This window comes from Ostrea edulis, chromosome 10 (assembly GCF_947568905.1).
Source record: "Ostrea edulis chromosome 10, xbOstEdul1.1, whole genome shotgun sequence".
Classification (NCBI taxonomy): domain Eukaryota; kingdom Metazoa; phylum Mollusca; class Bivalvia; order Ostreida; family Ostreidae; genus Ostrea; species Ostrea edulis.
Genome location: NC_079173.1, coordinates 15,041,881 through 15,066,237, shown reverse-complemented (window position 1 = coordinate 15,066,237; position 24,357 = coordinate 15,041,881). Strand labels below are relative to the sequence as shown.

The following is a 24,357-nucleotide window of genomic DNA, read 5'->3' as shown; positions in this document are numbered from 1 at the left end:
TTTAATGGCGTCTCTATCTATCACTGTCATACCTGCATTTTGTTTAAATCATCAAAAACCTTTGCAGTACGACTTTCTGTGTTTTTTGGTAAACCCCACTCAAAAGGACACTATCTTTTTAGCCAATCAGAAACTCGGAAAGTTAAGATGCAAGGCAGCCCTCGACAGGGACAAATAAAATGATAAAACCTATTAGTTTGGTCATTCATCTAAAATAATTTCTGTCATAAATTTCCTTTAAATACTTATTTGCCCGTCATTGAGTGCTTAATCAGACACATGATATTCTCCATCCTCGGTACTTCCGTGGTAGTGGGACTTTCAATTGAACAAACGAAAACAGATTGGGAACCCGTCATGTAGAAGATGTGTTGTGAAAGCTAATATTGGCATTATGTAGCCACCATTTGAAATGTCGTATAATTTTTTTTCCAAACAATGTCATGTAATATTAACATTACCAATGTTTTTGCCTTTTATACATGTGCATGTAGATTGTATCTTTAGGCTAACACGCGTCATGATATAGACCCAATCTAATTAAAATTAGATCTATAGACCTATGCTGTTGTGAACATCGCAATTCATACCGTCATGTATTTTCAAATATGAAACGTTTTTGAATATTAGTGTTTTATGAGAACAATACAACATTGTTTTTCAAACGCTCAAAATAGAGAAAACAGACACTTTAGAATTTGTTTCTGACAGGTTTAGGAATCTCAGGAGATGCTGAACTCCAAATAATGAATAAATAAATAAATTTAATGTTCTTTTCTAGACCATAGTTCAGTGAGTAAACAAATTTGTTTCAGCACTTGGGCGTAACAAAACTGATATAAATATTTAACGTTTACATTTTCCTTACAGGAACACGTCCTTTTGAATTTCTTGTTTAATTTGGTTTGTTAATGATTTCACAACTAATTTTGTACGAATTCTCTTTTAATGATTGATAACAACACACAACAATTTCTTGATATATCTTACGAATAATTCATTCATAAGTCGTGGAAAAGTAACAAAACAAGAATATTGGATCCGATATTTGCTCAGACTTGAGATTGGGGGGTGGGGGTGGATCTACCTCTTCTAGATGTAGTAGAATTCAGAATGATCTCTATAATTTTCTTTAAGTCTGCGACACAAATACAGTGTATTAATAGTCAAATATCGGTAGTTTATCTAGCCTTTTGTTTTGTCATTTTATTGATTAATATATGCGATTAACTATTAAATGGGAACACTTTTTGTTACACCAAGGATCAACCTATCTTGGGTGTGACGCCGAATATAAGATTGATTAACTGTTCGGAACAGAGAAAAGGGAAAGTCTCACGACTAGGGGAGGATGGAGGGCGGGGCACATTCTCGTCGCGTTCTTTTCATAAAAGGGCAGGCTGATCTCCTGATATCTGCTGATACGAAAAATAAAAATTGAACTAATGGTTCTCTTTACATCAAAGAATAGCATACTCGATAAGGCCGTGACGTATGGTAAATTAATATGCTGGGAAATCTATTTCTAGAAACCCTCGGTCCAGATTTTTATGGGGATTTTTTTCTTCTTCTAATGGAGTAAAAATAAACTGGTGTCAATTATGAAACATATAACCATTTAGAGAAAGACCAGCTATATATGAATTGAGTCATAAGAAAATAATCGAAACTGCACATTTCTTAATTTGGGGTAAAGAAATAACTTGTGATTCGTTGATGTGAAAGTTGCATTCAAAAGGACAAATCAATTTTTGTTACATAATGATTTATAAAACATTTTTCGTGTAAGAGAGAAAGAGCATCAACCTTGCGTTCATTATTCCCCTATAAATCACTTATTACGTAATCAATTATCATTTTGCTGATGTCAGCAGTTGCAGAACATTAAAACAAACAAATTTGTTTGAATATTGTTTAACAAATTCTCTTTAGATTTTGAGATATTTAGAAAATACTTTTGACCCCTTTCAGTCCCTTGTTTAAATAGCTGGCCCCATAAACCTGATATCGTCGATTAGGTCTCATTATTTATAAATATTGTTCAATGTGTCATCACAAATTACTGAATGTGTACAAAATATGCAGTAAAAATTGTGGCGCTTTTTAGAGCCCCCTCCCCCCTTCAACTCTACAATCGCTGAAAATTCCGAGTTGATATCTTGATTGTTTCCGAGAATATTCGAGGACAAACTGATCGTTTAAAAGTAACAAACAATAAAAACAACGCCATCATCTTACCTAATAAGCAACTTATGAAAATTGGAAAAATACCTATCGAGTACAAGTGAATATCAATCTATCCTGGAAGTTTCGGACGACACATAACCGAGAAATCGCGACCACAAAAATTGTAAGAAAAAAAAAAATAGGAAAGAAAAAAATCATAAAATAACAATAGGGTATATCGTTGGAAACGGAATGCCTTAATAATCCTTGATCCGCCCTTCATGTAAATTTGATCCGCCCTTTATATAAATGTAAAATTACCTCCATGGTCAATTATTGACGTCGTGACCTGGTTTATTTACATGTTTACTTATATCAAGCTTGTAAGACAGAAAAATGTTTACCTTGTATTTAAAGGACTACCTGGTTTCTATGTGTACACCCCGAAATCTTAGTCCGGTGACCCCTTAAATCGGTCAGTAATGTAAAGCCGATTCAATAGAACACTTGAGAGATATCTGGTCATTCTTAGAGCGATCTATAGAATTGCAATCATAACCAAGTATTTGAATCGTTTGGTTATGAACATCCTATTGATGTAGTGCAGGCATGCTCATCAATTATGAAATTAAAATTTCGGGGCTATGGCCTTTATAAACAACTCGAACATGTGTGGATTGCAAGGGTTTTGATTCTTGGCGTTTTTCTGATTTTCTTTGATGCTTGAAATCTTCACACATTGTGAACTTGATTAATTTTGGGGAAATATTTTCCACACAGAACTCTTGGTTTCTCTATCTACCTCCTGCCACAGATTTAAGCTAAGACATTTTATTCATACGACGCAAAAGAAAATATGGCACAGCTTCATAATGGCTGATACTACTCTTTAAAAGTAAACTTCTACAAATCATGGTTTGAGAAAACATTCTTTAAAGCAAGGCCTTTTATCTTAAATTGTGTGTTTATTACAGATTATGCCAGCATAATATTACATTTATGTACATTTAATGTACGCAAGTAAAGTTCTACAACTCTTGGTGTTTTGCCATGGTCACAAAACAAACACCTGACAATAAACACACCCTATATAACCCCCTCACGGGCGTATTATGTACCCTTTAACTAAAGGTAATCTTAATCAGAGAACTGCAATTTAATTCCCTCTCCCCCTCGCTTTCCCCGTCTTTGTGGTCAGTGGATATATAGTTTACTTGTTTTACATGAAACAGACGCGTCGGGATTTATTTTTGAATTGATTTTCGATTTCATCATTCATTTTGTCGTATCCCAGCATCTCTCTCTCTCTCTCTCTCTCTCTCTCTCTCTCTCTCTCTCTCTCATTTGTTCATGATTTTACAGAGATGAAGTTTACGACATTTCGTTTTACTCTTTCAAAGAAAACGTGCTCTGAGGGAGGCAGGGCACACTGTAGAAAATTATCTTTGATGGGCATTGAAGAATATGTGCAACAGTATTTTGAATTGAAAACTTTGAAATTTGCCTTAAGTTAGTAAGTGAAAATAAAATACAATTTTGTAAAAAGTAACTATTCTGAACAAGAACAATAAGAGCGATACGTCCATGAGAAGGTTTTGTAGTGCGTTTTTATAATAAGGTGTTTGTATTGTGACATTTGATTACTAAATTAACATACGATATCTAAACCATCCATTTTATACAAACTGCACGGACAATAAAGAACCTAAACTAAGCTATTTTTCTAAAATATTTCCTCAACCCAAAGGAATGAATGGTGTATACATGTTTGTTAACTTAAACGCTACAACTTCTGTCAATTCAAAATATTAATTTTCACCTGTGCCCAAACAAGCCGTTAAGATGTAGTTTAATAAAAGAAAAGAAAAACTCCCTATACATGTAATATTTACTAATTCAAACCAAAGTATCCTTAACTTAATCAGACTAAAGAAAAATATTGATTGTCAATTCAAATATTTCCATTATAAAGTTTACTGTGAATTTTGAATCTGAGAAACGTTTTCTTCCCGTGGCCGATCAGACTCTCCTTTGGCAAGCATTCATTTTAAGTAGATCAACTATCGTAAATCATATATCACACAAATTAAGCTAAGTACGTGTTATTGCCCCGTGATTAATACAATTTGTATCTGAAATGGATACCCAAAGCGTATAGTCCCAAATATCGACAAATAGGTGTGTTTGGTTTATAATTTTTTTCTGAAAGGTAATATTTCACGAGAGAGAGAGAGAGAGAGAGAGAGAGAGAGAGAGAGAGAGAGAGTTGCTATGACGAACTACAAGCGTTTTTCTGTCGAAATCTCGGCCAATAATTAAAAGTAAACAAATTTCTTGATAAGAAACATTTGTCCAGGGTCTGCCCCTAATTAAGATTACACTGGCGGTTTTATCAGCCGTCGACAGTCGATTAAATATTTGAAAGCATCGATTTGCGAGGTGTTTCAAAAGGAACTGACTAAGAATTGTCAATATTCCCCCGGAGTTGGTTACTCGGTGAGTACTCTCTTCGGAACTTGATTTGTGTAGGAACAACAAAGAGGTACTCCGAACTGATAACGGTATATGCATTCGTACATTTTTAAACGATTCGATTTGAAAGCACGTCAGAGTATTGATTTAAAACTTATTATTATGTTATATCCCCACAATTTCCCACACATGTAAGTCCCTTTCCTCGCCTCGCAGAATTTTACCCAGAAAATAGTTATAGGATAAACTAATGTGCAATTGTCCAATTATATATAAGACACAGTTTATATAGGGGTGAATGGGAACATGATGGTTGGTGTAATCTTACAATCTTGAAAAGTTAAAAAAAACCCAAAAACCCAAATCTTTCAGACACGATATCATTGAGGAAATAAAGTACGCGTTTTCATGGATGTTGCGGAAGAGCTTCCGAGGTCGAAAACTGAGCATAATGGTTTGCACCTGTCGGTTTGTCAATCGGTATGTCGTCCATTCGTTAGACTAAGTGTTGTCCGTTTAATATCTTAAAAACTTTTTACTTGACAGACATTGAACTTGCCATACTTGTTTCTCCTAGAAAGTAGATGATCGATATTGATTTTGAACTCCAGGGTCAATCTACATAGCCTTTGGACATATGAAGATTTTGTCCGTTCAATATTTTGAGAACCCGTTGCTTGACAGACATTAAACTGGTGCATCCAGGGAGAGGATTACCCTTATTGATTTTGAGGTCACAAGATCAGGGATCAGACTAATTCAGATATAAGAAAATATTGTCTGCTCAATGGAAGGTGAAGATAACAAACTAAGATCAATCTCATAACTCCTATAAGCAATACAAAATGGAGGGCTGGGCAAACACAGACCCCTGCACACACCAGAGGTGGGATCAGACAAACACGGACCCCTGCACACACCAGAGGTGGGATCAGGTGTCTAGGAGGAGTAAACATCCCCTGTCGACCGGTCACACCAGCCGTGAGCCCTATATCTTGATAAGGTAAATGAAGTTATCCGTAGTAAAAGTCAGTGTGTCAAGAACGGTCTAACAATCGGTATGAAACACGTCAGATAGCATTTGACCCAATGATAGGTTGTATAGGCAAACTACATGTAGATCGGTATAACGACCATATAGTTTGCGAAATGCTGACTTTAAACGAGACTGTTGAAACCCCTGTACCATCCACGTGTTTGTCAGTAGCTTGCCTCGATTTAAAAACTGATCACACGCAGAACAAGCTCTTGCGTATCGAAGCAGTTGAGAGATAAACATGTAAACAATATATGCAGGTGATAATGGAATATGGGAAGTTGACGATGGAGAAGCTGAAATCATCTTGTCTGTCATAAAGTTGAGTTGTTAGTTTGCCGTTAATATCTATTAATATCAAGTGAATCCTTGGATAAACCCTATCAGGGTGAATTTAGAAGTTTCCCAATAAAATTACTGTGGGTTAATAAAACACCATTGCTGTAGTTTTTGGAGTCAATCTATACAGTGGGAGTTTTAGAATAATTGATAAATAAGCCAGACATTTCGAAAATCTGTGTAATATATTTAGAGTTTCCAATAGACATTGCTCACTTACATGGAGAATAACTGAGGTGTCATCAGCAAGTTGAAATTGTTTTTCAACATTACTTATTGTAATGTCCTAATGTTTTTATTTTTCGTAGTTGATTCATATCATGCACTAGATCACAGCAAAATTTGGACTCTAGAATCTCTTATTTGTAAATAAAACACCTTTTTATCATTCCGAGAAAAAATAATAAAAAAAAAAAATATTGAGAGCTTGCATCACTCTTTCGACAGGTATTTTAACAAGCCATTGAATAAAATTTTGTTGTAGTGAGCTACCTTAAAAGAAATAATCGTTTTCCTTACTACCTGCCCTATATTTACCTTACCGGGGCCAGGAAACAGGATTAATCACGGGACAGGAAACCGGATTATATCATGGCTTAGCCTCAACAAAACACGAAAACAGTAGGTAGGATTGCGGAACAGTCATAAAATAGTTTGAAGGCAATACACAACACCTAATCAGGTCAATGACACGAAACTGATAGGACCTCAATAAGTATTACATTTTAAATCCATATATCTATTTTTCTTGTGGAAGTTTAATATGTATCATTGTTCTTATAATCGTTTTAATGAAGTAATCGGTATATATTACAGAATAATGGTCGCGGCAATTCTTTGATCTTTGCAATAAGCGTGGTAGAATAATGAATATATTCGGTCAACTGTGGATTTTTTTTTTACCATTCACCGAAGTGATATAACCGATATTTATTTTTTTTTAGGAATAAAGGTGATCCCGCATTAACAGAAAACTACATCGTCCTCTTACATTGTTAAGTTGTTTAGGAAAGTTAATCATGAGTATTCTAAGTGAAAGATTGAAACCAATAGTTTAACACATATCGGTCAAAAGCAAAATATTTTAGGATTTCTCTATAAGAGGCACATGTAAAAAATAACCTATAATTCACATATGAAGGACAAAGTATGTAGAGTACATTTGTATTTGGATACCGGGGTCATATCTCACGTAGTGGTATACTTTATTAGATCAAAAATACATGTACATTGGTCTTGTCAAGCATCTAAAGCTCTATACGGTGGCATTAGAAACATTAGATTTCAATTTGTCTGTTGACTGTCAGATAGACTTGTTTGATAAAAATATAACACCTGCATCATTATTGCATGCATTTGATATTTGGGTATGAAAATATCTATATTACAGAAAAAGTACATGAATTCTTTTTTTAGTTAATGTTCAGTCTTCAAACAAGTAGCTCCGGCTTCGTGAATTATGGTAATCGCAGAACCTGGACATTTGAGGATGTACTTGTCCGAATATCATAAAATTCAATGAAATAATGTCTTCTACTAACTCTACAACACTGACAAGACTATTTCGTCTCTTTTTCAAATTCTTTTACGTATAGCCTTCTTATTGACATGACTACTTATATAACTTATATTATTGATATATTCCTTTTTTTGTGACAACCTTACTTAATGTTTATAGATATTGACTTGATTTGAATGGAAAAAAAATCCTGGGTCCAGTCATAGTGAGTTTTTAAAAGGAATCGATGGGTTTGTAAAACATGATGCGTTATGGCTTCAATTTTTTTTTAATTTGAATAAAATTGCACTACTGACACAAATATTTAGAGCTGGGGGTGGGTGGGGTGTCGCTCCCTTTGGCTCCGTCACAGTAACTGTTCATGTATGTACAATGTTTTGCCTTTGATATTTTTACAATTGTACTGATAACAATGTCCTTATGAATGCATTGCAGTTGTGAACAATGCGCGTATGAATCTTGATTTAATTTAAACAATATTTTATTCACTATAAAGTGACTGTAATTGGGCAGCTGGCATAGCCTATTTCAGCCTTTTCCCTACATGTACATCAAGGTCACAATGAATCAAACACATGTACATATGTAAATATAATATGTAAATAAGATAAAATGTATAGAAAAAAAGATACAGATATATATATATATATATACTAATGAAAATAACCACAGAACAAGATAAGAAAAATTAATGCGGAAGTAGAAAAAAATCTTGATAGATATAGTATGTCCATTGTAACGGCTGAAATTCCGACAGGAAGTGAAAGTAAATGTACATGTAACTTTAAAATTTATTTCAATTTTGAAAATATATTAGGGTAACGTAATGAAAAATATGATGGCTTGAAGCGTTGCAGTTAAAAAAAAAGAATAAGTCAATTTAAGTTTCTGATATCACTACTTTATATGAATAATTTTTGAAATCAGAGTGATTTAAAAATAACCATAAGCACTGCTCGATAACTCGGTTGTACACAAATGTACATATTTACAGGTACCTACATTGTACATGTATGATTTAGAATGAATATCCACCATACTTATTATCATTGATCTTTGTTTTGAACTTGAGAAAAATGTATCAATTGACTTTGAAATATAACGACGTTTTCTTCTCCTGCATTTTATAGCTTATACATTGACTGAATATTGGGAGATACATGAACAGTAAATGCGCTATATGAGATACAGAGGACTTTAAAAGTTGCCAGGTCCGCATTCATACAAAGACCGAGTGCGGGATTTAGTCAAAAAAACTTTATATTTCTAATTTTAGAAATGCACTTTCGTCTACTAAATTTTTGTGACTTCATCTCCTATGAATATACCATTTACCTTTATTATTTTCCTTTTTTACTCACGAAAGGCGTACATGACACAACAAGCTTAAGCAGGACCCCATGATCAACCTCTTGTAAATGAATCCGTGTATGTAAATCGTGATTCAGCAGTGTTAAAGCGCAGATCTTTTTCAGGACGATTTAACCCAATACAACACGACACGATTAGTTTACATTTTATTAACTCACAAAACAAGATTCTAACTATTCACACTGCAATCTAATTAAGATCAGACTTCTTAGATCCGCACCGTATACGCTGCGTAAGATTGTAGCGATTGTGAGCGTATCTTTGGGTCTGATTTTAATTAGATTGTTCACATTGAAAACACTGTGTCTATCTTCAGCGAGTTTGAATTCAAACAGAGAGCCATCAGAAATGGGTGGGATACATCACGTTTTTCATATTTACTTGTATTTTACAGTCAACCTTTTTGAACGAACTATTTTTAACAACAAAAGATTTTCGCATATAAGAATTTGAGAGGAGTAAAGATTTTTTTCATGATACACATGTCCATAAACATAGAAGGAAACTTTAAATTTACTACGGACAAATTGTTTACAGCACTAAATCAAAATACAAAACGTAATTTACATGTATACCACAAGCGACTTGGAATAAGAAAATATACATTTATTCATTGAACACGTGCCTCTGTCTATATATAAATATAGAACCTACCTGGAATTCCAATCCATAATTCTCTCGGAGATATTCTTTGATTTTCGGATAAACATTTTCCATAAGGGAGTTCCGCTCGATAGTCGTATCTGAAAATAATCGTAAGAACATAGTTTGTAATGGTAATACAAAAGAATTTAGTTTATAATGGTAATACAAAAGAATTTAGTTTATAATGGTATTACAAAAGTTTAGTTTATAATGGTAATACAAAAGAATTTAGTTTATAATGGTATTACAAAGGGTACGTCAAAATAATCAAAAGAATTCAGTCTATAATAGTATTACAAAAGAATTTAATCTATAATGGTATTACAAAAGAATTTAGTTTATAATGGTATTACAAAAGAATTAATATATTTAGTTTATAATGGTATTACAAAAGGTACGACAAATAATCAAAAGAATTTAGTTTATAATGGTATCACAAAAGAATTTAGTTTATAATGGTATTACAAAAGAATTTAGTTTATAATGATATTACAAAAGAATTTAGTTTATAATGGTATTACAAAAGAATTTAGTTTATAATGGTATTACAAAAGAATTTAGTCTATAGTGGTGTTACAAAGGGTACGACAAAATAATCAAAAGAATTTAGTTTATAATGGTATTACAAAAGAATTTAGTTTATAATGGTATTACAAAAGAATTTAGTTTATAATGGTATTGCAAAAGGTACGACAAAATAATCAAAAGAATTTAGTTTATAATGATATTACAAAAGAATTTAGTTTATAATGGTATTACAAAAGAATTTAGTTTATAATGGTATTACAAAAGAATTTAGTTTATAATGGTATTACAAAAGAATTTAGTTTATAATGGTATTAAAAAAAGTACGACAAATGAATTTGTTTGCAAAAAAGTAATAGTATAGAGTCCAGACCGGGAAGGGGATGGTGGGTGGGGGTATCATGGCCTGCACAGAATACCACGATGTTTTAGTGAATTGGGACTTCAATTTAATGCGGCTTTAGCTTTAAATACAGAGAATAAGATTTATAAATTCACCCCATTTGAACAAAATGAAATGTTACAAATGTATGAGTGTACCTATGCACTGCATTACTAATATAGTCTGTACACGTAAGTTTGTATAACCTTTTAAAAGTCACCCTTAGTTAGTTAATAACATCTGTCACGTCACTTTCATCAGTGTATTTTCTGTTAGACTGGATGGTGATGAGAGTATGTAACAAGTTGTAGTTCTTTTATATTGATATTCATTACATTATGTTATATTTTTTACCTGAATAAACTGAAATGAAATTGTATGAATGTATGGATGAACTTACATGTATATCGATAGTTGTATGAATGGACATATGTAAATAGTTACATTCCCAATGGTTATGTTTTTGCCTTTGATATATCTTTACAAATTGTAAGGATTTCTTCCTGAATGCGTTGCAATTGTGAACAATGCGCGTATGAATCTTGATAAAAATAGTATGTCTATTTCAACGGCGGGGAATTCCTACAGAAACGGAAGTAGAATGTAGATATAAACAAGATGTGTTTGTGAAACACAAATGTCCCCGATAATGGCCAATTCCAAAGATGGCCAAGGTCACAAAGGCAAATATCTTGGTACCAGTAGAAAGATCTTGTCAAAAGAAATGCTCATGTATAATATGAAAGCTCTAATATTTACCATTTAGAAGTTATGACCAATGTAAAAAAAAAAATTAAAAGTAAGTTAAACGTCAAGGTCAAAAGGTTTAATACCAACGGAAAGGTCTTGTCACAAGGAACACTCATGTACAATATCAAAGCTCTATCATTTACTGTTCAAAAGTTATTAGCAAGGTTAAAGTTTTCAAAAAGTAGGTCAAACTCCAAGGTCAAGGTCACGGGGTCAAAAATATTGGTATCCACGGAAAGGTCTTCTCACAAGGAATACTCATGTGAAATATCAAAGCTCTATATCGACTACTGTTCAAAAGTTATTAGCAAGGTTAAAGTTTCAAACAGAATGACAGAATGACAGAATTACAGATTTACAGAATTACAGAATGACAGACAGGACAAAAACAATATGCCCCCCGATCTTCGATCTCGGGGGAATAAAAATGAATTTCAGTTTTGAAAATACATGACCAGTTGACAGGGGATGCTTACTCCTCCTAGGCACCTGATCCCACCTCTGGTGTGTCCAGAGGTCCGTGTGTGCCCAACTATCTATTTTGTATTGCTTATGGGAGTTATGAGATTGGTCACTGTTCGTTATCTTCACCTTTCATGAGAGTATGAACTGCAACGCTTCACGCCAGCATGCTTTTCGAGAAGCGATGACGCGTTAACACATCGTGAGAAGTATGTGTGCGAGGAGCGTTGTATTCCATACCCTCATGTATTTCTTAAGTTAGCTCACTACACTAAATCTTATACTCTGTATAACACCACGTCACAAGATGGCGATTTAAATGTTTGATGAAATTATTTGTATTGATCGGTGTTTATGTCTATCGTCGTAGCTTAGTGGTTAAAGCATTGGGTTGATGAACCGCAGATCTTGAGTTCAAATCTCGCAGTCTTTTGTTCATACTGTATGTGTTGAAATAAATTTTTTGAAAATCATGTTTTTACCCAAATTTGTATATATTTTGTTGTTGCCTTTTTGGCATATATACTTATTGTATATCATCATATCTTTATAATTAAATCAATTCGTACTGTTTTGAGAAACTATGTCTGGGTGTAGTGAGCCACCTTAAGCATGTCGGTAGATATATGGATGTTCAGAATGTATGGTTCTGATAGGTGTTTTGACATATGCCTGTACTCAAAAGGATAAAATCTCATTCATTATAGGTGCACCGCGATAACGGTTGCACACACGTACACATTTGAATAGACCGCTTCCACTAGCCGCAGTACATTTTTCAGCTGATTAAAATTTAAACAAAGTTATCCCAAGAAACGTGTCATTAATCACGTGTAATTGAATATTAAACATTGATTTAAAACCTCATTTTTTTGCACAAAACTTTTAAATGACGATTAATCACGGGGGTTAAAGTCGATATATGAATAAATGACACTTAAAGCCCTACCACATACAACTGAGGGGGCGAAGTAAAACACTTATAATAATGCTTCTACTCGATCTCAAGGTGTCGGTTTATAAATTTCGAATAATTTATAATCCAGGTAGCTTCTGAATGCTGATAACGCGACAGATATTGCACTCTCCTGACACTGGGCTGTTTCTGGATCAACCCCCGCCTCAACGTTGTCACAGAGTCGTGCATGTTCTATGTTTTAATGTTAGTTACTGTACATATTCACGATATTCCTACAATGGGCATAGTCCTACATGCTCTCTCTCTCTGCTCTCTCTCCTTTCTCCCCCCTCTCTCTCTCTCTCTCTCTCTCTCTCTCTCTCGTGATCTACCACCCTCCTTATAATTACGTACAGTATCTCACCGTCATACATGTACTAGTTAGAGGTCGGGCTCGACATACACCTAGCCATCTCTGTAAGACAGTTTCATTGTATAGTGTCAGCTCCAATTCATTGACATTAACCCCTTAGCTTGATTGATATAGTATCGGGCTGTCATAATATACTCATAGGTCCTATGTTCAATACACGTCACGGTAACGATGTCTTTTATGTAATAAACAGAACCAAACTGCTTACAAGTACACACTTTTCTTGACATTCAATCGCATACTGTGCAGGTACCACGATAGTAATCTCTGTGCATAAAGATAGAGGGTTAAGGAGGTGTATACTACATCGTTATAATGGCTGACCTCCTTTTAAAACTTGAATAATTAAGATATAAATATCAGCAATATTTATTCCGTTTAGGTTTAATTGCCTAGCTGAGTAGCTCAGTATCGTGAGAGTATCGACTGCTGATCTGTAGATCGCGGGTTCGAATCCAGCAGGGGTTTTAATTTATTTTAGATTGATTTCTACCAAAACTGAATTTTTGACCAAATACAGTAAATTGGAAAGTTTACAATTTCAATATATTCTTCAACATATCCTCCACTTTTCATCCATATCAAATTTTGCTGGTGAAGTATTCCTCCTTAAGTATTTCCACGAAAGACCATCAGGATTTCAGGATGCCCATGTTTAACACATTCAAGACAAAATATAACATGTCATATGTATAAAAAGCTTATTGTATTACAAATATCAGACCCAAGGACGATGTTATGTGGATTATATACTGATAATACCCCCTTTGGTCGTTGGAAGACCCACGAAAACGTAACCTGTTCAAATGGAAGACTTTTCAAATTGACATAAATTCCGAAGGAAATGGAAGCGCGTTTCGTAACATGCACGAACGGCCACGTAATTCGGAGTCGCAAACAAGTTTTCTGCAAACATTATGAATTATTCACTTCCTATTTTCATTTGAAATTTCAAAACGTGATGTGTGATATGTGCTTTAGAAAATGATACGTACATTTGCAAAACACAGTAATATTGATTTCGAATTCATCTTCTATAGACAGACACGCGATTTGTAATGGAGTTTTACACTTTTTCACCGTAACATTTTTTCACTCACCAAATTGAGAAAGAAAATCTATTTCAGCTCTATTTTCATTTGAAGAATTTGAATGGATGAAATCCAGAATTTGAATGGATGAACTCCAGAATTTGAATGGATGAAATCCAGAATTTGAATGGATGAAATCCAGAATTTGAATGGATGAAATAAGTTATGTCAGATTGTATATACACATTTATATAAAAGATCTGTATCTAGAAAACATGGGATAAGTAAGAGAACTGCAAGTCCACCCCTTATAAAAACCTTCCATTTATTTGTGGCACGGTTTTTTTCTGCACACGGGGGGGGGGGGGGGGGGGGGGGGGGGGGGGGGGGGGGGACTTATATACATGTAGTTGTAGTTAAAAATCCTAACATATTTCCGTGTTTATCAAATAATAAAAAACTTCCTGAGGGATGCAGCAGCATGTTACAACAGACAGTTACGTCTTACATAACTGCAGGTTTTCACCATTCCCGGTGTTCAATTCTAATTAGCTATGTATCGCCTGTACATATTTTGTGCTCAACTTTCTTCTTATGTACGAATCTCATATCCTTTTCCTTTGTATATATGAATATGTGTAATACTCTAATGATGTAATTTCTGTATTGTTCATGCAATCTCCCATGGGAGGAAATAAATAAAGAATGAATGAATGAATGCAATGTTTACGACCTGCATATCCCGTTAATGATTAACAAACCAAAGAGCTTTATTATCTATACTTCTCTGCATTCTTTAAAAAATATAAATACTTCTGAGTACATGAAATAAGATATTCATTAAAACATAATAGCAGAAAATCACCTGACTTTGACTTGTTTCCATATTTGGTAATAATTTCCATATTTGAAATATGTTAAAGAGAAAGACTCATGCTATAGGTAAAGGTTCTTACAATGTATTCTAAATTCAAATAAAAGGCATAAAAAATTAAAAATATATATATATTTCTTAACAATTTCATTTATGCCGCGAAATATGTCGCGGAGTTCATCGAAAGACTCGAAACACTCTAAACATCGAATGTGTACATTCACAAGTTGACAGACGGCACTAAACACACAGATCTAACTTCAGTCTTCATATAAACGTCAATGGCAAGCAATGATTTTTTATTTCATTAAGGAGAAATATGGCACCAAAGAAATATATGGATGAAAGTAGAGGCTATGTACAAGAATATTTTGAGATTGAAAACTTTCAATTTTACTTTCCTTAGTCAAAAATGCAGTTTTAGTAGAAAGTAATCTGAAAAAGAATAAAACCCCTACTGGACTCGAACCCGCGATCTACAGTTCAGCAGTCGACACTCTGACGTACTGAGCTCCTCAGATAGGTAATTAAATCTAAATGGAATAGACAACTATTGCTGATATTTATAATTTCATTCAAGTTTTAAAAGGAAGTCAGCCATTATGACGATGTAGTATGCCACCTTAAGCAGAATACACACAGTGACTGCAACTACTAATACATATTCATATTTCCAATAATCCTCACCAATTGAAATGATGGTCATTTCCTCATTAATGTGAAAAATTTGTGCATGAATCATGGTAAACATAGATTGACCATTTTAAGGTCCCGTAATAAAGCGAACCCAGCATTGTTTTGTTTGTTCTCGTAATAAAGCGAAAACAGCATTGTTTTGTTTGTTTTCGTAATAAAGAGAACCCAGCATTGTTTTGTTTGTTTTCGTAATAAAGAGAACCCAGCATTGTTTTGTTTGTTCTCGTAATAAAGCGAACCTAGCATTGTTTTGTTTGTTCTCGTAATAAAGCGAACCTAGCATTGTTTTGTTTGTTCTCGTAATAAAGCGAACCTAGCATTGTTTTGTTTGTTCTCGTAATAAAGCGAACCTAGCATTGTTTTGTTTGTTTTCGTAATAAAGCGAACCTAGCATTGTTTTGTTTGATCTCGTAATAAAGAGAAAACAGCATTGTTTTGTTTGTTCTCGTAAAAAAGCGAACCCAGCATGGTTTTGTTTGATCTCGTAATAAAGTGAACCCCGCGTTGTTTTGTTTGTTCTCGTAATAAAGCGAACAGGGCGTTGTTTTGAGTAACTAACACCCACTGATGTCCTTACCACAGATCCAGAATGTATGGATAACTAACGTGCATCACCACCGCTAAGGATATGTACTACAGCGTCATAATGACGGACTTTCCGTTTAAAACATGAATGAAAATATAAATATCAGCAAAATAGTCATAAATAAATAATCTTCTTCCGACGAAATGACCAGTGTCGTTTAAAATATTCCAATCAATGCTCTAAACACTGTCTTTCTTTGCTTCAGATGTCGTCTAAAACTTCTGATTTGTGTCATGTCTAGATCCTTCCTCGAGGCCACCTGCTACATGTACTTTACTATACCTGATGTAAAATCTAACCTAACTTTCACTAATTGATAGTCTTATAAGTCAAACTTAGTGTACGTCGTGTGTCATTGGGGGAAAAGTGCTTATGGACTTTTAAATGACTGCATCGATTAATAAATGGTTCTCATCATCCATGTATATACCATCAACCAAAGTCTCCAGTACTTCCTGGACAAAATGTATGAAATCTCAGCCAGTGATCGTTCTTTACTATGACGCCTAATACATGCTTTGATTTGTAAAATAAAAGCGCTAGTTATGCCCCGCCCACACTATTTTTGATGATGTTTTCTGTATGCATTACATTGATGTTATTGCACCCAGTGTACTGTTTGTGAAATGTCAGTTCTGTAAAACACACGGTAAATAGTTACAACCTGCCATTTTCACTATCCATAAAAAAAATTACGGAGTTCATTCAATTAAAATTCTCTCTCTCTCTCTCTCCCTCTCTCTCTCCATATGCAAAGTTAAGAAGCAATTTAAACTTAAGTTTCTAATTGGAAATTTACTTGGGCCTTTGTTCTGTAGAAAATCGCCCTGATGTCATTTTCTGCTCCTTGTCCATTGTTATACGGTGTATTGTTTTGAACATATTATATGGATTGGGAACAAGTTCTACAATTTAGCTTATACCAGTTCCTCAATACGGCATATATTTGATCAGTATACAATTCTAGTAATGGAGGATACAATTTTCGACTGTTAATAGCTATAGTGTAGCCGGAGTCAATTGCAATATAATGATATCAGTGGATATGGGTGGATCCGCCAGAGGTGGCAATAGGTTCGAACCCCCTAGAAAAGTCAATTGTATCGTAAGTCGAACGTGGGGTGGGGTGGGTTCTCTCCCCAGAGAGAAATTCAGGATCAGCGTTCGAATTCTTCAAAGGATACCGCCAAAAATTTGTTGTCCAGGTTTATTTACCTCATATGAAGCGTCTGACACGTGCTATTAATGTATTGACATCATTTGATGGTTGCCAATGCCCTCTTTAATTCAACTGTTATCATTCTCACACGTTTTTGGGTCAACACTGACAGGCTATCGAGTGGAGCTCTCGTAACCAATGCTCAGTCATTCAGTTTGCGAAAACACACCCATGCGAGGGCCTTTGATTCTGCGATAAAATGTGTCATCCCTCTATCAAACTGTTATCTTTACTGAAGTGTAGGGCACCCCTAGTGGCGATACCCGAGGAGAGACTACCGGGAAAGCGGAAACGTTACGCCATATCGGAATAACATGTATGGGACAGACTCGTCAGGAGTTTTATAATTATCTTTGGGGAGGGGGAGGGGAGGGGAGGGGGGTTGTATCGTATCAGCTAAGTTTATTTTCATTTTGTACGTTATTTGTATTCTTATTAATAAGATTTTGGTTGCATCATGTATAATATATACATGATGTTAAATATATTTACCGTGGACATTGTTATAAAAAAGTAACGCATTTTAAAAAATAACAATTTTACAATGTTTAGTGACGTATAGACATCATCATGTAAATTTCAAGGGGTTAAATTGATGTACACATAAGTAGTAATTGCAATCGCTAAGGAAATTCACGCGATTAATTCTTAGAATAACACGTGTTCTTTATCCTGTTATCATGGTCCTTGAAATCTTATTGTTTATAAAAATATGTGTCTCGGGTGTTCTACATGTACAACTGCCGGGCGAGTAAAATATCTTGCATCTTGTTTGGAAATAATTCAACATTAAAAATCATAACAAAATTTACAACAACAAAGATATTTCTAAATAACACACACAACATAAAATTATTGTATGAGAGAGGTGGGGGGGGGGATAAAATAACTGCTTGACCACCTTACCCGTGAAAGTGGAGCTGGTGAAAATCCGAACGATCTTGGAGCTGAGGGGCGGTAGGTCGTGTAAATTTCCTGTGAGGACCCGCCATAGTTTGTCCTCCTCTTCCGTGTTTACCTCCACGCCGACCTCGGAACCAGCTCCATCCGAGCCCTCCATAACTGGTGTCGTAAGATATACACACTCGCTCAGTAGTTCATGATGGGTTAAGAAATCAGTGTACACACATTTGGTAGCCGTCTACAACGTTTAAATCCCCCGGAGTCCATGTGTAAACACACAGTATCATCCAATACGATTATAGATTTATTAAATTCGATTTGTGAAAGGTGCCGGCAAACTTTTTAGTAGTTGTAATTATACAGATTGGAATATGAATTTAAAAACCAGCTCGACTGTATAATGCCACAAGGCAAACAGGTATAATTACACCATAAAGAGCTGTACAAAGTCTAAATTTCGACGGCAGCAATTCCACCAACTTTATCAAAATATCATATGGTCTCTACGCACGTGTCGAAAACGTCCACGCTCTGAACACTGCTCTGTATCGTAGGTCACCTAGACGAAACAAAAAATAAAAAAACCCAGAGTTGTTGTTAAGAAACTTGACTTCCACGATTAACAGGTCGCTGTGAGCTTTGATAATGTAATTTAAACAAATGAAACTGCCAAAATGCATTTGAGGTGTTAGGACAGATTATATTCCCTTACATTTTGGTAAATTTGTAAATAGTTAAAACCGTTTCGTAAGGTTTCGTTGAAGTAGAATAATTAGGTGCACTTTAACATTTTAAAGGTTTACTATCTCATAATATGTTCAACATTGTGTCATCCTTTTTGTCAACAGTGTGAAAGTAGAACACGACGATTCCTAAATATTCTTTTCTTTAGATGATGTAAATCGATTTAATGACATGAAATGGCTGTGGACGTTAATGATTTCCGACAAAGAAATCTTCTAGAAATTAAATATACGCCGGTTTAAACACACAGAGAAATTTTTGTAATAGATCTTGCATTTCATTAGCGCTCTTGGTGAAGCCGAGCATCATGTTAAATCTCGAACAGGTAATATCCGGGCTTTGAAATATACCTGATCATTTTATTCAGCTTTCAAAAATAGCACATAGTAATTTCACGTCAAACAACAATTCGAATAAAATAAATGTCGATAATCTATGACATTAAACATTTATATTCCAACGATTGAAGAGCCAATTCATACAGGGAAAGTAGCTCCGATCATGTTTTAAATAATAGCGTGAATCGAAAAATCAATCAAATATTTTTACTGACTTACGAACTGTTGATGTTCAATCCAAGTCATACCAGAATTCCTTTAACGTATCGGGGTCCTTTAACACGAGGTAACGATAAGATTTTAAATGGAACTAAAGAAAACCCGCATTGAAAAATAAATACCATATCTTTCACTTACCAAAAATTGCACTATCAATAGAAATTAATTCCTGCTTTCCATTTTGGTCAATCCCAGTCGAGTATCTTTTTAAATGTTGTGTTACGCGGAATTTTTCACGGTTTTTTGCCTTCCAGTTAGATGTCCCGTCTGTCACTTCTCGAAGTCCGACTTAACACTGTAACCAACGGTTCTTGTCCCACTGTCGTTTCCCTGTTGGATCATGACGGACGATCGAATTCTACCCATTGACGGCAGCCGCGCAAAGATCAATATGTTTTAAAACTGTTTTCTATAATTACGGGTACCATTAAAGACAGGAATATTGGAATCCACATGGCGAAATTTCTCAGCCGATTATGTTATGTTTAATAAAGAGAACTGTTATCTTCTCTCTCTCTCTGAAGGCGGGGGGGGGGGGGGGGGGGGGGGCTTTCAGAAGTTGAGATGGATTGCTCGTGGCCGGGGATGGTCAATGGTGATGTCATAGGTACATGTAGATCGATTGCACGGGGGATCAAAACACTCTCGATAAATGGGGCCATCAGGTTACGACCTGTGTGCTTTTATCTTCAAGGAAAGATATTCATTATATGATGATTGGGCAAATTTGAACTATGTTTCATATGTTGGTGTGAGATAACTTAACCTTGTTAAACCTGACACAAGACTAATTCACATTTGGGAAAATGGTAGTGTGAATTTTGTTTTCGCAGCAGTTTTTAAAAAAAGAGTCTACAATACAATTTACATATAACAGCGATTTCTAATGAGCATACAGCTGGTACAGTAGATCAAACTACATTCATTTTAAAGAGTTATCGTTCGTTCATAATCTACTGGGTCCAGTTGCACAGAATTAGTTAAGGTATCACACCAGTAATTAGTTTCACTATATATTTCTATAGAGAGGAAAAACAAATAATTAAAAATCAGTTTACAGAATTGATGCCGAATAACGCAGTCGGAAATGTTCTATGTTACCTATCTCGTCTGCCGACAACGGAAAAACAACACCCTACGCGACATTTTCGAAAAAAAAATTACCCGCAAACACGACTACCCTCAAATCCACGTGTTTTTCACATGTGTGTAAACAGCCGGAGTACACCTCAGGAAGTAGCCTCAGCTACCAACAGCAAATAGTTCCTTTGTATACACTTGGTTATTTCTACAAATTACACAAAATTTCCTAATCAGGGGTACAAAAATTAAGAGAAAAGAGGAAATGAGAAAAATCGCGCAAGGAAAAAAAATCTCTTTAAATATGGAACTACAATTGACTAAGTTCATTTTGATTGGACAATTACCGGTGTGATACCTTAAGTTTAACCGACAGTTAACTTCAAGTTAACACTATAAATGTTTAAGTTAGTGACAAGTTAACTGTCTGTTAAAGTTAACCAACCTTCGTGCAATTGGGTCCAGGAGAATGCGTTAAACTTTATGGAAAAAACTTTTCGTCCCAGTGCAATCAACAGCTAATAAGACATCAAATGTAATATTTAAAGCAATTTTCAACTTTCCCACAAACTTTTTAATGTACTGAAAAGAGGGTACCTGTAAAATGCGAAACGAAATCGAAACGAAATGAAATCTGCCGAAACGAAACCTACAAGAACCGAAACGAAACATCGTAGAACCGAATTGTGTGATCATAATAAAAAATGGTATCTCAGGTCCCTGTGAAAGTTACCACATATAAATGAAATTATCTTCCCTGTTGATGTGGTCTTTCGGGTTGACAGATTCTTTCTTAAGCGGTCCATATCGGTTAGCATCAAAGGTTGTTTGAAGAAGCTGGTGTCTGAGAAAGTTGAAAGCAGGAAGAGGTTAAACCTCTTATTTTATCTCTAACTGCTGAGGTGCGAGTACTTTCAATAATGATTTTTTAAGATATAGTATACCATATTATATGAATGCAATTCGGTAAGACACATATATACATGTATTATTAAAAATTATTATTGATATGCAGCAAGTCTAAAGATAACTCTATATATTTGGGGTGTTACTAAAACGGGGAATTGAAAACGTGACGGAAAACGGAAAATATTTTATGCAATATCAGTAGGGAATCAGCATTTTATAAAATCAAAAGGCTTATGAACAAGGGAAGCAGAAATTACAAAGAAAACGGGAAAACATACTCAGAATCCACCGTTTGATATACTACATACAAATACACAATATCCACATGTATACATAATTTGTCTTTAGGGCAAAAAATACTGAAACATGCATTTACGCCCAAAGGTGGACCCAACGTCGGCGACCCCACCCCTCGTTTAGTGTGTTTCCCCAGACCTTTCAGACTGTAACCCTCTGTTCTGAAATTAATGGATCCGAAACTAACTGTACATGGAATTTATAATTTAATCAACTTCGGATATCTACTTTGTGCTTTCTCACACCCCCTTTCCAACTGTGTACCAGTCAACCCGAAAGCTACATCAAAGGGGAGGCGAATTTTATTCATATGTGGTAACTTTCACAGGGGGTCTGAGATACCATTTTCAATTATTATAATAAAAAAAGTTCGGTTATACAATCTGTTTCGTTTCGTTTGGTTTCAGTAGATTTCGTTTCATTTCGCCCTTCACAGGTACCCAGTAAAATTCAATTGTGAAGCAGTCTTACAGGTGCAACCAATAACTCTGGAGAATATAGGCATAATTTATTTACTCAAAAGTAGAGAGAGAGAGAGAGAGAGAGAGAGAGAGAGAGAGAGAGAGAGAGAGAGAGGTTTTACAGTTTTAGTTATTTATTTTATTTGCTTTAATCCTTTCACATTTCTGAAAAATTGATACCGGCAAAATGTTGACATTTTGATTTGAAATGTTAATAGTTATACATTGTACGTAGATTCATGAGTGAATTAGAGAAGAGTTGTCTTTCTTGACTCTGTCCAGAAATCCTTCGAAATTTTAGTTTGTTTAGTCATTAATTGCTATTCTCATCTTTCTAAACAACAGCTCGTTTGTAAGCGGGTGCAAAAATGCAGGACGGCGTCAGTGGTTTCTAAATTGGTGAACCAATTCATTGAACGTAACTCAACTGTTAGTATTAACGAAGTAACCACTTAACTAAGGCCTGCACCTTTAATTCAGGTATATATGAATTATATAAACCTTCCAATGCGTGAAAAAACTTGTCTTTACATGATATGTGTGTAAATTCTAGATCCATAGTATCAGGACCTGGATAGCTAGTCGAGGCATAATGGCCCAGTATAGAAACATACTATTACTTGGTCTTAAATGGGGAAAAAGCGGCGATATTATATAATATTCGACAGAATTTGAGAGAACGTTTGAAATCCGCGCTTGTTAGATCCACTCCCCTTTACATGATCAGGTTCCGTGCTATACAGTATCTTGTTTGTTTCATTTTTTCATATTATTCTCTTTCAAAAAACATCGGTAATATACAAATGACAGACTGTATGCAAGAGTAAAATTATCCTTATGTTGTTAATGTCCTATTGACATTTACAATATAAATTCAAGAGTTGTCTCTCTTGGATCAGCAAATATATTGTTTGTACAGTGTATGTCATTGCACGCAGGGTTGCATCTATAGCACTTTGTACCAAACTAAAGCGGTCGAAGCTATCAATTTATTGATTAAAAGATAGCTAACTGATTTTCGATAATCACCTAGTAAAGTCAAAATCAAACGGATACAGGGATGTGACTGAATTCCTCAGAAATCAGAGGAAAACTGGTCAAAAAGGGAGGAAAACACCTCACCCTATCTGGAAAAATATAATTTTCTGCCACTTTAGATCAAATCGAGAGTGTTTCAGTTTTTCGAAAATTCAGCAAATCAGAGGATTTCCTCTGAAAAGAGGAAAAATCACACCCCTGCAAATACCATTCAGTTGCAATGTAAACACTGGAAAAAAGGTAAAATCCATTTAAACACAAGGATCCGCGCCTTCATTTCTATTAGGATCTGTGGCTGGAAAATATTTTCCTGGTTTAGTGACATCGTTAGCAAGAGAGAAGGCCTAACGTACATGTAACATGCATGCAGGTATATATGGCTGTTCACGAGTACTGTAGATTGTTAAAACCTGTACCGTTATACATCGTTTTCATTTTAGCTCTTACAAGTTTATTATTTCGAATTTTCAAAATTTCGGCGTAGGCTTCACTGAAGAGACATTATTTGTCGAAATGCGCATCTGGTGCATCAAAATTGGTACCGTATAAGTTTAACATTATGTATATAGTATGATTTATATATATACAGTTTGATATAAGGAATGCCTGAATTTTTTATCTATCTTAGACACTTGCTCCAACCTTTCTTTCAAAAATGAAAACTGAAATCATGCCTTAATAAGTAAAATGAAAACAATTTATCGTATGAAATGTAATTTATTTTCATAATTTTAAATTAAATCCAAAAGAATGAGAAAAACGTATACATAAAATGTAAACGGTAGGGAGGGATAATATAAATTTCGACTTTTGAAACTCATAACAAATTTACAAGTTCCTTATTTCTTAAAGAATTTTATATTTGTATTTATTACAACTAAAAATTAAGTATCAACCCATGTCTCCATTTTATTTTTATCAAGTGTCCTTAACTACTGATAGAATAATTAGGATTGTTTTTTAT

At 34.6% G+C, this 24,357-nt stretch overlaps 1 protein-coding gene across 4 annotated transcripts in view; it reads right to left on the bottom strand.

The window, feature by feature from the left end:
• Positions 1 to 19,969, bottom strand: part of LOC125666889 (NACHT and WD repeat domain-containing protein 2-like) — a 57,620-nt gene extending 37,651 nt beyond the window's left edge. Inside the window, exons 1-3 of one of the 4 annotated variants that reach the window (XM_048900214.2) lie at positions 19,747 to 19,969; positions 18,311 to 18,866; positions 9,558 to 9,646 (exon numbers count right to left, since the gene is read on the bottom strand). In XM_048900214.2, coding sequence (XP_048756171.2) covers positions 9,558 to 9,646; positions 18,311 to 18,464 — 243 coding nt within the window. In that variant the 5' untranslated portion in view covers positions 18,465 to 18,866; positions 19,747 to 19,969. Of the gene's footprint in view, positions 1 to 9,557; positions 9,647 to 18,310; positions 18,985 to 19,608; positions 19,690 to 19,746 lie in introns of those variants that run through there. The other 3 variants (XM_056152073.1, XM_056152072.1, XM_056152071.1) reach the window with 3 other exon arrangements.
• Positions 19,970 to 24,357: the final 4,388 nt, after the last annotated feature.